Below are 12,751 nucleotides of genomic sequence, written 5' to 3'. Positions count from 1 at the left end.
CAGCAGAATGATCACTTACATCAGCCCTCCCATCTAGAGCACTTTGTTCATAGAAGTAATACATCCATCAGTATTCTATATCTCTCATTGAAGAAGAGATTCTTTGTTTCTTTCTCTTTTTTTTTTGAGTTGGCATCTCGCTCTGTTGCCCAGGCTGGAGTACAGTGGCACGCTCACAGTCACTACAGCCTTGACCTGCTGGGCTCAGGCGATCCTCTGGCCTCGGTCTTTCAAGTAGCTGGAACCACAGGGGCGTTCTACCACATCCAGCTAATTTTTTGTCTCGCCAAGTTGCCCAGGCTGGTCTCAAACCCCTGGGCTCAGACAATCCTCTCACCTCCACCTCCCAAAGTGCTCGGATTGTAGGTGTGAGCGACTGCACCCAGTCAAGAAGTTTCTAGAGGAAAAAGAGTTTTGGAGTTTGAGAAAAATTTCAGATGTAGAAATGCCCTTCTAAGTGATTGCCCAAACTCAACCAGCAACTAAGTATTTGACTGCTCTGAATAAACTTCCTTTAGAAAGATAGTCCAGGATATAAAGGATCAAGGAGTAAAAAAGGAAGAAGTAATAACAGCACGAGGATCCCCCAACAACAATTCAGATTAAATTAACAGGCAAAGATGCCAAAAGGACCTGCTTCCTCCTCCTACCTTGGAATGCCCACATAGGTGATGAAGCAGTCTCGTGTCCAGCTGGAAGGTTTCCAGTAAGCTCAGAACATCTTCCTAGAATCAAAAAAATTTATAAATACTGAATGAAATGTTCTAATTTCATTTTAGATGCAAGATATCCTTGCAACCAAGGGCCCCAGAGAAGATAAGCCCTGCAAGTTCTAGCCTGTGATGTTAATCATCTTAATGATTCTCAAAATAGGAGCAAGAATGAATGCTGAATACTTCTTGCTCCCACTTCTCCCACTTCTGTCTCTGTATAAATCTGAGAGTTATAAGACCTGTATTTTATTTTATTTTTTGAGTTGGGAGTCTCACTCTGTCACCCAGGTTGGAATACTGTAGCCTTGACCTCCTGGGTTCAGGCAATCCTTCTGCCTCAGTCTCCAGAGTATCTGGGACTACAGGTGTGTGCCATTATGCCTAATTTTTTTTTTTTGAGTTACCAGAGTCTCACTCTGTCGTCAACACTGGATTGCAGTGGCACACTCATGGCCACCTCAGTATCAACCTGCTGGGCTCCGGTAATCCTTCTGCTTCTGCCTTCCAAGTAGCCGAAACTACAGGTAGGCACTACCTGCCTGGCTAATTTTTTATTTATTGTAGAGACGAGGTCTCACCAAGTTGCCTGAGCTGGTATCGAACCACGGACTCAGGCAATCCACTCACCTCACCCTCCCAAAGTGCTGGGATTACAGGCTGAGCCACTGAGCCTGTCCCTTAATTTTTAAAATTTTTTTTGTAGAGTCATAGTCTAGCTATGCTGCCCAGACTGGTCTTGAACTCCTGAGTTCAAGCAATCTTCTCACCTTGACCTCCCAAAGTGCTGGAATTACAGGCATAAGCCACTGTAGGAATTTTAAAAATATTTTTGAGACAGGGCCTCACTCTGTCACCCAGGCTAGAATGCAGTGGCATGATCACGCCTCACTGTACCCTCAAATCCCAAGGCTCAAGCAATCCTCTTGCCTCAGTCTCCCAAGTAGCTAGGAATACAGGTGCATGCCTCCATACTTGGCTAAATTTTACATTTTTTGTAGAGGTAAGACCTGCTATGTGGCCCAGACTGGTCTTGAACTCCTAGCCTCAAGTGATCCAACCACCTTGGCCTCCCAAAGTGCTGGGATTATAGGCATAAGCCATTGCACCCAGTTTTGTTTTGTTTTTTTAAGATAAAGGTTCTCTGTTGCCCAGAGTGGAGTGCAGTGGTGTGATCATAGTTCACTGTAGCCCCAAACTTCTGGATGCAAGTGATCCTCCTGCCTCAGCCTCCCATGTCACTGGGACTGCAGGTGCACACCACCACACCAGGTTGGACATAGTTTCTGAGCAACTCTTCAGAGCATGTCTTTGCTCTTTGTTCTCAACTCTTACCCGATGTTTTCTAAAACTGAAGTCTAGGAGCGGCATACACTGCTTCAGAAATGCTTCCACAAAGAGACGTCCATACTGAAGAAAAAAGAAATATTGGTAACCTCTAGCTGAGGTCTTTCACCTGAAAGTCCCCTTCCTGAGGCAGCACAGTATCACCTAGCCCAAGGCTTTTATCTTCTTATTTGTATATATTAAATATAGATTGGGAGGGGTCCAAAAGGTTTACTTAGAGAAATGTAGCTTAATGTAAAAATTAAATAGGCCTGTTAACTAAGCCTCCAAATTAGGCAGACTTATCTACCCTAGACATAGTTAATGGACAGAGACCTTGCTCAGCTGAAGAGTGAGAGCACAGAGCAGTAGAGGGAAACCCTAGCTTCCTAAGGATAACTTACTCTCAAGATGGAAAAACTGAGTAAAGCTGAGGAAGCATTATGACCAGTTTCCAAATTTCCCAATCAGAAAAATCACTCCTCCCTCCAATCCACCCATCTCTCATACTGCATCAAGGTGGAGTGAACAAAGAGGGAGAGAGACCAGGAGATAACAAGAATGGGGCACCAGGCATTTGGAAGGAAACATCAGGAGGAGGGGGGCAGCATTCTCTCCTAACATTCTGATTGGGTTTACCATCAAATCTAGGGCTAATCTGGAATATCAACCATGTAAGAGGAGTTTGACATGTAGGATATCAGATCTGTTAGCACAGATCCTAAAGACTGTAGCTTGTAGGAAAGGTAATGAGCACTTCATCTCAGCTGAGGTGCTCTCTAGAGTGATCCACAGGAAGAATAATTACTAAACAGGGGCCAGTAAATCACTCACCTTCAAACATATATGCAGAACAGGATGACTATCAAATACCTGAAGAGGTAAAAGACAAGAAACCAAAGTTGAGCTCTGCTCCTTGGAGCATCTCAGCCTCTTTCCCACTGTGCAAAGCACAGCTCTGGGTGCTACAGAGAACTCTAAGGGAAGAAGGCATGCCAACAATTTAATTACAAAACAGAATAAAGTAATCACCATAACTAAAGTTCAAGAAAAGGAAAAGAGGAACAAAGAGAAACAAGAAACTGATTCCAACTGAGGATACTGACAAGATGGCATTATTAGAGGTCCAAAACCTTGATCTGAAACTTTAAGACTGAATGAGAGAGGTGGAAAGGACAGGGAGTGAAGTAGCAGGCTGGCGAAACATCCTGAGCAAAAATCACAGAGTGAGTGAGAACACTGTGCTTAAAGAAGAATGAAGCATGGGGGTTGTAAGAGATACAGTGTTCAGATCTCAAGGCAGGATGAGAGAAAGTGGGGGAATTACAGGTGGAAGGAGTCATCAAATAGTAAGTATTGTGGCATAGGTGGGAGGAAGGAAGAGAAGGGAAAAGATAATGCTTAAAGAGAAAAGGGGTTATCCTGGATAGGTAGGGGAACAAAGGAAGAAGAAGATGTGGGGAGAGCAGATCCCAAGGCAGGGTGGAAAGAGGAGTGAGGAGAGCCAGTTTTGGAAGCCTGGACCTTGGGTTTCTGCATAGCTGATAAGGTGGGCCAAGGAGCCTCCATACTCACCTTTATCAGGTTGATGAGGATACTGAAGTCGCGAACAGCCATGTTCCAGTAGAGGAGTTTCTCTTCATGAATCTGGAGGAAGCCAAATATACAGGCACTTCTGAAGCAAGCCAAATACTTCTCCTGCTACTCCCACTAACACATGGTTTTTGAATTACACAGCTATTCAGAGACTAAGTCAATGACGCCTCCAAAAAGATGTGGCAACCAGTGCACCCTTAAGATGGTTCTGAAGCCCACATAAATTGTGATATTAGAATATCTTATAGAGAAAGACTTTTTGAAAAGATTATTGCTCTTCAGTCATTGCCAAGTAGGTCAAAGTCTCTGCAACATACCTACCGGTCATCAGATCTGTGTGGTTTCTCTGATTCCCTGCATTAGCCCTTCCTCTCAGCAGTCTAGTTCATTTCTGGTTCGTAGGCTGCCAAGACCCACCACACCTCAAGCAGGCTGGTTTACCTCATCCCAGTTGGTAAGAAGTCATTGGGGCGGTAGCAAGAAAAAAGAGAGCCCAATTCTCACCTCTAATTAGAGGGAAAGGAAATAAAACCAGAAGCTCTTTGAAAAAAAATTCTGATTATTGGTAAAACAAAAAATACTTAGGAGAAACCTGAACCCGAGAAATAGAAGAACAACTTCCAAGTAATCTAGAATCCACTTCTTTGAGAGAATCTGACTCACCTGCTGTGAATCTGCTGCTGTGCCAGCCTGAAGAACTTTCACTGTCTTCTCTAGTTCAGCCATCATCACACGGAAGAAAATAACAAAGGTGTGCCTAGAAGTGGAGAAAAGCATGCACACCCATACCATGATGCACTGCTTAGAAAGAACTTCCTGGGAAGAAACCAGGAACCAAAAGGAACTTATTTCTCCACCTCTCTGAATTTCCTTTCACTAGGGTCCACTGTAAGAGGATGGGGGAATGAAAGGATTCAGAAATGAGCTCAAGAAGATAGCCCTAACAATGAAATTTTTTATTTTTTTATATATCAATATTTTTTATTCTGACACTATGGGGTACAGTCAAGGGTTAGATATACAAATATGCTTCATTCAGGCACCCTTGTTGATAAGGGATATCTCCCTGTCTCCAGACAGATATTGACTACCGTTAATCCCACATCCCTCCCCCTGCCCATAACAATGAAATTAACCTTATGAAAGCAGGTGACATGGTAGTACAAAAAAGCAATGAAGTAATGGTGGGAAGATGTGAGTTTGAGTCCTGCTTCTATGTATACGGCCTGTGTAAGCTTGAGAAGTTTCCCCTCTAATCCTCATTCTCCTCAACAGTAAAATAAGGGTAATGATACCTATATCTCACAGAATTATTGAAAGGATCAAATGAGAAGAAGAAAGTGAAAATGCTTTATAAACTGACAAGACTCGTGAAAATGCCTTTATAAACTAAAGGTGGTTAAAAGACTGGAAAAATAGGCTCAAGCTTATAGGATGAAAGTAAAGATAAGAAATGTTTGGTGACCAAAATGTTCACTGCCTTTGAAGACTGTAACTACTGAAAATTCATTCCTCAAAAAGGTCCTCTCACATGTTTTGGCTGAGAGGTCCTTGGAAAGAATGCAAAGTAAACACTGTTGAATGAATGAGTGTATCTACCATCTATCTGTATCAGTATTAAATGAGGAGCAAAGTAATTATTTGAAAACTACATACCTGGGACAGTGTGAATCTATCTTAGGCAAAGAACTAGAGACAAGAACTCCCTTACCTGGTCAGTGTAGGGAACGTGGAAGAAGCTGCATCTTTAGGAGAGTTGATTAATTCTGGGACACCAACACCAGCAATCTCCTCTATGGCCTTCAGAACGCTGTCTGTGTGCTCCAGGTAGATACTGCATTGAGAGTCAAATATTTGACTCAGTGATTAATAAGGTAGGATACAACTGTAGATTCCTTTACTTTCTATGTGATTTGATTTAATAATAAAGTATTAGATAACAGACTAAAACAGAACTAGAGGATCTTAAGATCTACATATTCCAAATTGTGTTCAGTTTAAACCTACTTCATTGATTTATTTTTTATTTTTTATTTTTTTGAGTTGGAGTCTCACTCTCTCACCCAGGCTGGAGTGCAGTGGCATGCTGCTCATGGCCACTGCAGCATCGACCTGCTGGGCTCAGGTGATTCTCCCACCTCAGCCTTCCAAGTAGCTGGAACTACAGGCACATACCACCATGCCCGGCTCAGTTTTTGATTTATTGCAGAGAAGAGGTCTCGCCAAGTTGCCCAGGCTGGTTTTGAACCCATGGGCTCAGGCAATTCTCTCGCCTCGGCCTCCCAAAAACTGTGCCTGGCCCTGATTTCAAGTTCATTTCTCAGTCTCTGACCAGATGAGGAATCCCAACAGTAGCAAAATGCAAAAAGGTTACTGGCCCATTGGAAGAAACCAAACACCTCACCAGAGCAAAGCATGGAGCTGGTCATTAGAGATGCTGCTCTTCTCTTTCTCTCCACTTGGCCACACCCTACTGAGGAACTGTCTGGCGAGAGAAGCTGTTAGAAAACAAGGCAAAGGCATATTATATGTGGGAAACTGACCACATTCTTGTCTTTCTGGTTTTTGAGGATGACCACTGCTCAAAAGGATTACTATTTTAAGTTTACTAAGAAGTTCCTGGTCTAACAGGCAACTTGTAAAAAGCTGTCATGATCTTGCTCCACCGGCCCTTCTGCCAGGTAGAAACACATTTGTCTAAGACCCAGAACATCCCACTCCGACTCCATCCTGAAACTCACACACATGAATATACACAGACACACAAAGAAAGGAATGTTGTTAGGCAGTAAGAAAGCCAATCTTGTTCCTTCTGGGCAGGTCAATAGCAATGACCAGTTCAAAGATTCAAACCAAAACTCTCTCCCTCTAATCAATAGGGAATAATAAAGGTTTTGTGTTTTTATCTTGCTTTCTGTTTGTGCTGCCAACTAGGATGCATAATTAGTGAGCTGCATTCCAAGAGCTATGATAAAAGACAGTTAAAGAAAAAAGTTGGCTCGGTGGCTCAGCCTGTAATCCCAGCGCTTTGGGAGGCTGAGGTGAGTGGATTGCCTGAGCCCTCGGGTTTGAGACCTAATATCTACAATAAAATTAAAAAATTAACTGGGCGTGGTAGCACGCACCTGTAGTTCCGGCTACTTGGAAGGCTGAGGCGGAAGGATCGCTGGAGCACAGCAGCTCGAGGCTGCGGTGGCCAGGAGCATGCCACTGCACTCCAGTCTAGGCGACAGAGTGAGACTCCAACTCAAAAAAAAAAAGAAAAAAGTTGGCTGGGCACAGTGGCTCACATCTGTAATCCCAGCATTTTAAGAGGCAGAGGTGAGAGGGATTGCCTGAGCTCAGGGGGTCAAGGCTAGCCTGAGCAACATGGCAAGACCTCGTCTGTATAATAAATAAATAAATAAATAATTAGCCTTAACTGGGTATGGTGGCACGTGCCTTCAATTCCAGCTACTTGGAAGGTTGAGGTGGAAGGATCACCTGATGATAGGTCAAGGCTGTGGTAGCCATAAACAACTCAAAAAAAAAGAAGAAAAAAAATAGCTAAGTGTGGTGGCACATGTCTGTGGCAGAAGGATTGCCTGAGCGTGCCACTACATTCTAGCCTGGGTGACAGAGTGAGACTAACTCAAAAAAAAAAAAGAAAAAGAAAAACGTCATGGAAAGGGCCAGTATTTTCTTTTTTTCTTTTTTTGAGTTGGAGTCTCACTCTGTCGCCCAGACTGGAGTGCAGCACCGCAGCCTCGACCTGCTGGGCTCCGGCGATCCTTCCACCTCAGCCTTCTGAGTAGCTGGAACTACAGGTGTGCGTTACCATGCCCGGCTAATTTTTTGTTTTATTATAGAGATGAGGTCTCACCAAGTTGTCCAGGTGGGTCTCGAACCCGCGGGCTCAAGCATCCACTCACCTCAGCCTCCCAAAGGCGCAGGATTACAGGCTGAGCCACCGAGCCCGGCTAGTATTTTCTTTACACTAATTTCTTGGCCCTAATTTTTCCTTTTTTTCTCACTTTATTAATATTACGATTTAAGTCTTTCTTCTTGCCAAATGTCTCAGATAATTAAAAAATAATTCGAGACCCGCCTGGACAGCAAGACCTCATCTCTACAATAAATTAAAAAATCAGCCAGGCGTGGTAGCGCATGCCTATAATTCTGGCTACTTGGAAGGCTGAGGCGGAAGGATCGCCGGAATCCAGTAGGTCGAGGCTGCGGTGGCCGGGAGCGGCCACTGCACTCCAGTCTGGGCGACAGAGACTCCAACTCAAAAAAAAAAAAAAGAACCAGGAAACTATCTACCTAGCTAATCTAAACAAATTTTGACTAAGAAATATCAGCAGGACCAGGCTCGGTGGCTCAGCCTGTAATCCCAGCACTTTGGGAGACCGAGGTGAGCGGATTGCCTGAGCCCGCGGGTTCAAGACCCGCCTGGGCAACTTGGTGAGACCTCATCTCTACAATAAATCAAAAAATCAGTCAGGCATGGTAGCGCACGCCTGTAATTTCGGCTACTCGGAAGGCTGAGGCGGAAGGATCACCGGAACCCAGGAGGTCGAGGCTGCGGTGGCCGGGAGCAGCCACTGCACTCCAGTCTGGGTGACAGAGTGAGACTCCAATTCAGAAAAAAAAAAAAAAAACCAACAACAACAAAAAAGAAATATCAGCAGAAATCATTCATAGCTCCTTCAGGGAAAATGTCCTTCTTTGTATAACATGAAGATATGTCCAAGGTTATGTGGGGATTTACATATTAAAATGTACAAAGTCCTGGGAAGCTCCAAATTTACAAGTGTGAGATAGTAATTCTATTTATGGGGTGGGGGTGTGAAGAAAGAAGATCTGTAGCCATCACCAATTTTTTTTTTGTTCTGAGTAGGAGCCGTAGATTTCTCCAAAATGACCATCAAAAGTCTGATGAGATAAAGAGCACACTGGAAACTGGGAATGCTGTGATGGAAATTCTGCAAGTACTGGAAACTCTGGCTGTAAGGAAAAAAGAAAAGCAAACAAATACAACAGTATCACATGTGTTACAAATATGCTTAAATCTACATGATTTGCCCAAATCTCTTTTAAGTGTTTGATGGCCTAATTAGAATACTCCTCATTTCCAGGTGCAATAACAACCTTCTTTCAAACATCTTGGTGGAAAACCCTATCTATGTATGGAGAAAACCAGGGAAGAAAAGAGCCCCACAGAAGGAATGTTAGCATGTTGGCCAAGAAACCCAGGCGCCACGCTAACATAAACAACCCTAGATAAATTATTTGTTCTTTAAAGTCCTGGGCAATACACCAAGAATAAAGTTTAAAATCTGAATTCAGCCAGGCTTGGTGGCTCAGCCTGTAATCCCGTGCCTTGAGAGGCTGAGGTGAGTGGATTGCCTGAGCCCGCGGGTTCGAGACCCGCTTGGGCAACTTGGTGAGACCTCATCTCTACAATAAATCAAAAAATTAGCTGGGCGTGGTAGCGCATGCCTGTAGTTCCAGCTAGTTGGAAGGCTGAGGTGGAAGGATCACCAGAGCCCAGCAGGTTGAGGTTGTCTGGCCGGGAGTGGCCACTGCACTCCAGTATGGGTGACAGAGTGAGACTCTAACTCAAAAAAAAAAAAATCTGAATTCATATGACTTGAAAACAAATTATAAGGCAAGGAAAGCAGAACTTTAAATAAATGTGTCATATATGATCAGCTTTCAATGCACTGAAGCAATGGAAAATGGAGAATCACAAGCCAACATTGTAGTTAAAACAAGAGTCAACTCCTGATTGATTGACGAGAAGATCAAACAAATAAAAAGTTCTGTATTACATTCAAAATGAAGGCTGGGTTCAGTGGCTCATGCCTGTAATCCTAGCACTTTCGGAAGTCTACTCAAGTGGAGTGCATTTTGCTCAGCAGTTTGAGACCAGCAACATAGTGATACCTCATCTCTACAAAAAATAAAAATAAAAATAATTAGCCAGGCATGGTGGCCCTCATCTATAGCCCCAGTTAGTCAGGAGGCTGAGGTGAAAGGATTCCTTGAGCCCAAAAGGTTGAAGCTCCAGCCATGATTGTGCTACTGCACTCCAGCCTGGCAATGGAGTGAGACCCAGACTCAGAAAAAAGATAAATAAATAGACAGACAAATAAATACATACAAAAACAAACAAATTAATTAATTAAAAAAATGAACCTGTTTCACTCTGGATGAATCTGGGGTAGAAGGCTGCAAGTCATGTCCCTACGTTTACCTTCTCACCTCCCTCATCTACTGCCTATCCCTCAGCCATATAAGATCTTTCTTCAAGACTAGGGGAAGGAAATGAGCAATCAGTGATAACTACCTGCTGTTTAATGACCTAACCCTGCTGAGAGACAGAGTAGATCCCAAGATAATCATGAATTGACTATAGCTGGGCAAGGTGGCTCATGCCTGTCATCCCAGCACTTTGGGAAGCAGAGGCAAGAGGACTGCCTGAGTCCAAGAGTTTGAGACTAGCTTGGACAACTTGGTGAGGCCTCATCTCTACAATAAAATAAAACATTAGCCAGCTGTGGTGGCATGTGTCTGTAATTCTAGCTACTTGGAAGGCTGAGGCAGAAGGATCGCCCAAGTCCAGCAGGTTAAGGTTGTGGTGGCATTGTAGCCTGGGCAACAGAGTGAGAAGCCTACTAAAATAAATAAATAAATAAATTGACTATATAGATGGCCAATGTTTTCATCATCGTTATACGAAAAGGCAGAGTTTATGAGTTAATATATGCATGAAGATTTAGCATGATTTGCTCAAGGGTCTCCAATGTTTCAGGAGTTATCAGAACTCATAGGTGAGAAAGCTCATAGTAAAAAATATCAAATTCCTTAATAACTATGAAGACAACCAAGTTATTTCAAAGAAATCTTGCCAATCCTATTCCTAGGAATTTCTTGGGATGACACTCTTAGATTCGTAGTCTGACCCACCTGAGCAGTTCCTCCAAGGACTGGTCACGTTCTCCCTGCTTCAATCGGTTAGCCAGGACCTCAAGGGCCGAATACAGTAAATTCTGATTGTCAGGCAGAAAAAATCCACTCCTAAGAAAGTCAAAGTAAGATGGTGTAGCTTAGTTTCAGGAAGATTACTTGGACAGGATTTGAGGAGCCTGGCCTCCAGTCTGTACCATCAAAGGGCAACAGAGTTTGAAAATAGAAGCGTTGAGAGTACTCAAGTGCCAAATTCAGTCAAAGCTCTAAGTATCAGATTAGAAATTGAACTACACCCAAAATAATCTTTCCTTAAAAACCTAGCAGTCCTCAAGAGAGAAAAACCTCTTTTTCTTTTTTTCTTGAGTTGGAGTCTCTGTCACCCAGACTGGAGTGCAGTGGCTGCTCCCGGCCACCGCAGCCTCAACTTGTTGGGCTCCGGCGATTCTTTCGCTTCAGCCTTCCAAGTAGCCGGAATTACAGGCACGCGCTACCACGCCCGGCTGATTTTTTGATTTATTGTAGAGATGAGGTCTCGCTGCCCAGGTGGGTCTTGAACCCACGGGCTCAGCCAATCCACTCACCTCAGCCTCCCAAAGGCGCGGGATTACAGGCTGAGCCACCAAGCCCGGCAAAGCTCTTTTTCATTCCCTACATTTTAGAGATAAGCCTGTCTTCTCTAAAAACACAGGAATAATTTTGTCAAATTTCTAAATCAATGTTCAATCCAAAATGATGCTCCATAAAGAAGTTACCCCTCCTTCTACATTAATAAGTGAAGTCTTGACAATTCTATCTTCAAATTATCTTTCATATTGTTCCTTCCTTTCCAAGCCCACACCATCATTCTAGGCCAGTCCCTTATCAGCACATGTGTAAATCATACAGACACCTTTTGACTGGCTTTTTTGCAACCCTTTTCAGTCTGCATATTGTTACCAAAAGGATTTTCCTAAATCACTGCTTTCATTATACCAAGACTGTGTGTAACTCCAACTGTTTCCTGGGGCAATGCTTAAATTCTGCTTGACTGTCAAGGCTCAGAACAATCTGACTTCTTAGATCTTCTTCTCTAGAAACATCTTATTCATCACCAGTAGTAGTCATCCTTCCTTTCAACAAATATATTCCAAGAGTTAATCAGAACTCAGGTTTTTTTCTGTTACAGCTTTATTGGGGTATAATTGATGTACAATACACCGTATGTATTTAAAATGCTGAATTTGATCAGTTTTGACTTATAAACCCATGATAACATCACCACAATGAAGATAATGAAATTTCCAATGACCTCCCCCCAAATTTCCTTGTACTTCTTTTTATACCCATTTCTCCCTCCATCTTCCCACCCAATACTAGGCAACCACTGATCTATTTTCCACAGCACAAGAGTATATGCTTTAAAAAAAAAAAACTTTATAGCTGGGCTCGGTGGCTCAGCCTGTAATCCCGCGCCTTTGGGAGGCTGAGGTGAGTGGATTGCCTGAGCCCGCGGGTTCGAGACCCGCATGGGCAGGGGAGATCTCATCTCTACAATAAATCAAAAAATTAGCCAGGCGTGGTAGCGCACGCCTGTAATTCCGGCTACTTGGAAGGCTGAGGCGGAAGGATCGCCAGAGCCCAGCAGGTCGAGGCTGCGGTGGCCGGGAGCGGCCACTGCACTCCAGTCTGGGCTACAGAGTGAGACTCCAACTCAAATAAATAAATAAATAAATAGTAAAAAAAATTTATATAGGGAATCAGATAATTTTGGTTTTGCTTTTTATTCAGCATGATTCTTTTTCACCCACGTTGTTGCACAAAGCATTCCATTATATGCATATATTACAATTTGTTTATACATCCACAGGTTGATGGATATTTGGATTGTTTTCATTTTGGGGCTATTAGAAACAAAGCTGGTATACATGTTCCTGTATAAGAAATTATGTAAGAGCCAGGCTCGGTGGCTCAGCCTGTAATCCCGCGCCTTGGGAGCCTGAGGTGAGTGAATTGCCTGAGCCTGCGGGTTCATGACCTGCCTGGGCAACTTGGTGAGACCTCATCTCTACAATAAATCAAAAAATCAGCCGGGCGTGGTAGCGTGCGCCTGTAGTTCCAGCTACTTGGAAGGCTGAGGTGGAAGGATCGCCGGAGCCCAGCAGGTCGAGGCTGCAGGGGCCGGGCGC

The 12,751-nt window shown here is 43.5% G+C and overlaps 1 protein-coding gene across 1 annotated transcript in view; it reads right to left on the bottom strand.

Annotated features, from left to right (window-relative positions):
* Window positions 1-542: 542 nt before the first annotated feature.
* The window catches only part of FANCD2 (Fanconi anemia complementation group D2), a 67,605-nt gene continuing 55,396 nt past the window's right edge, over window positions 543-12,751 (bottom strand). Inside the window, 9 exon segments of the mRNA XM_008064741.2 lie at window positions 543-725; window positions 2,046-2,120; window positions 2,871-2,909; window positions 3,612-3,683; window positions 4,296-4,389; window positions 5,344-5,466; window positions 6,037-6,130; window positions 8,488-8,618; window positions 10,584-10,694. Coding sequence (XP_008062932.1) covers window positions 543-725; window positions 2,046-2,120; window positions 2,871-2,909; window positions 3,612-3,683; window positions 4,296-4,389; window positions 5,344-5,466; window positions 6,037-6,130; window positions 8,488-8,618; window positions 10,584-10,694 — 922 coding nt within the window.

Source organism: Carlito syrichta, unplaced genomic scaffold (assembly GCF_000164805.1).
Source record: "Carlito syrichta isolate Samal-C Ts95f unplaced genomic scaffold, Tarsius_syrichta-2.0.1 Scaffold307981, whole genome shotgun sequence".
Taxonomy (NCBI): domain Eukaryota; kingdom Metazoa; phylum Chordata; class Mammalia; order Primates; family Tarsiidae; genus Carlito; species Carlito syrichta.
The sequence above is the reverse complement of the archived record's forward strand: the minus strand, read 5'-3'. Positions and strand labels throughout refer to the sequence as shown.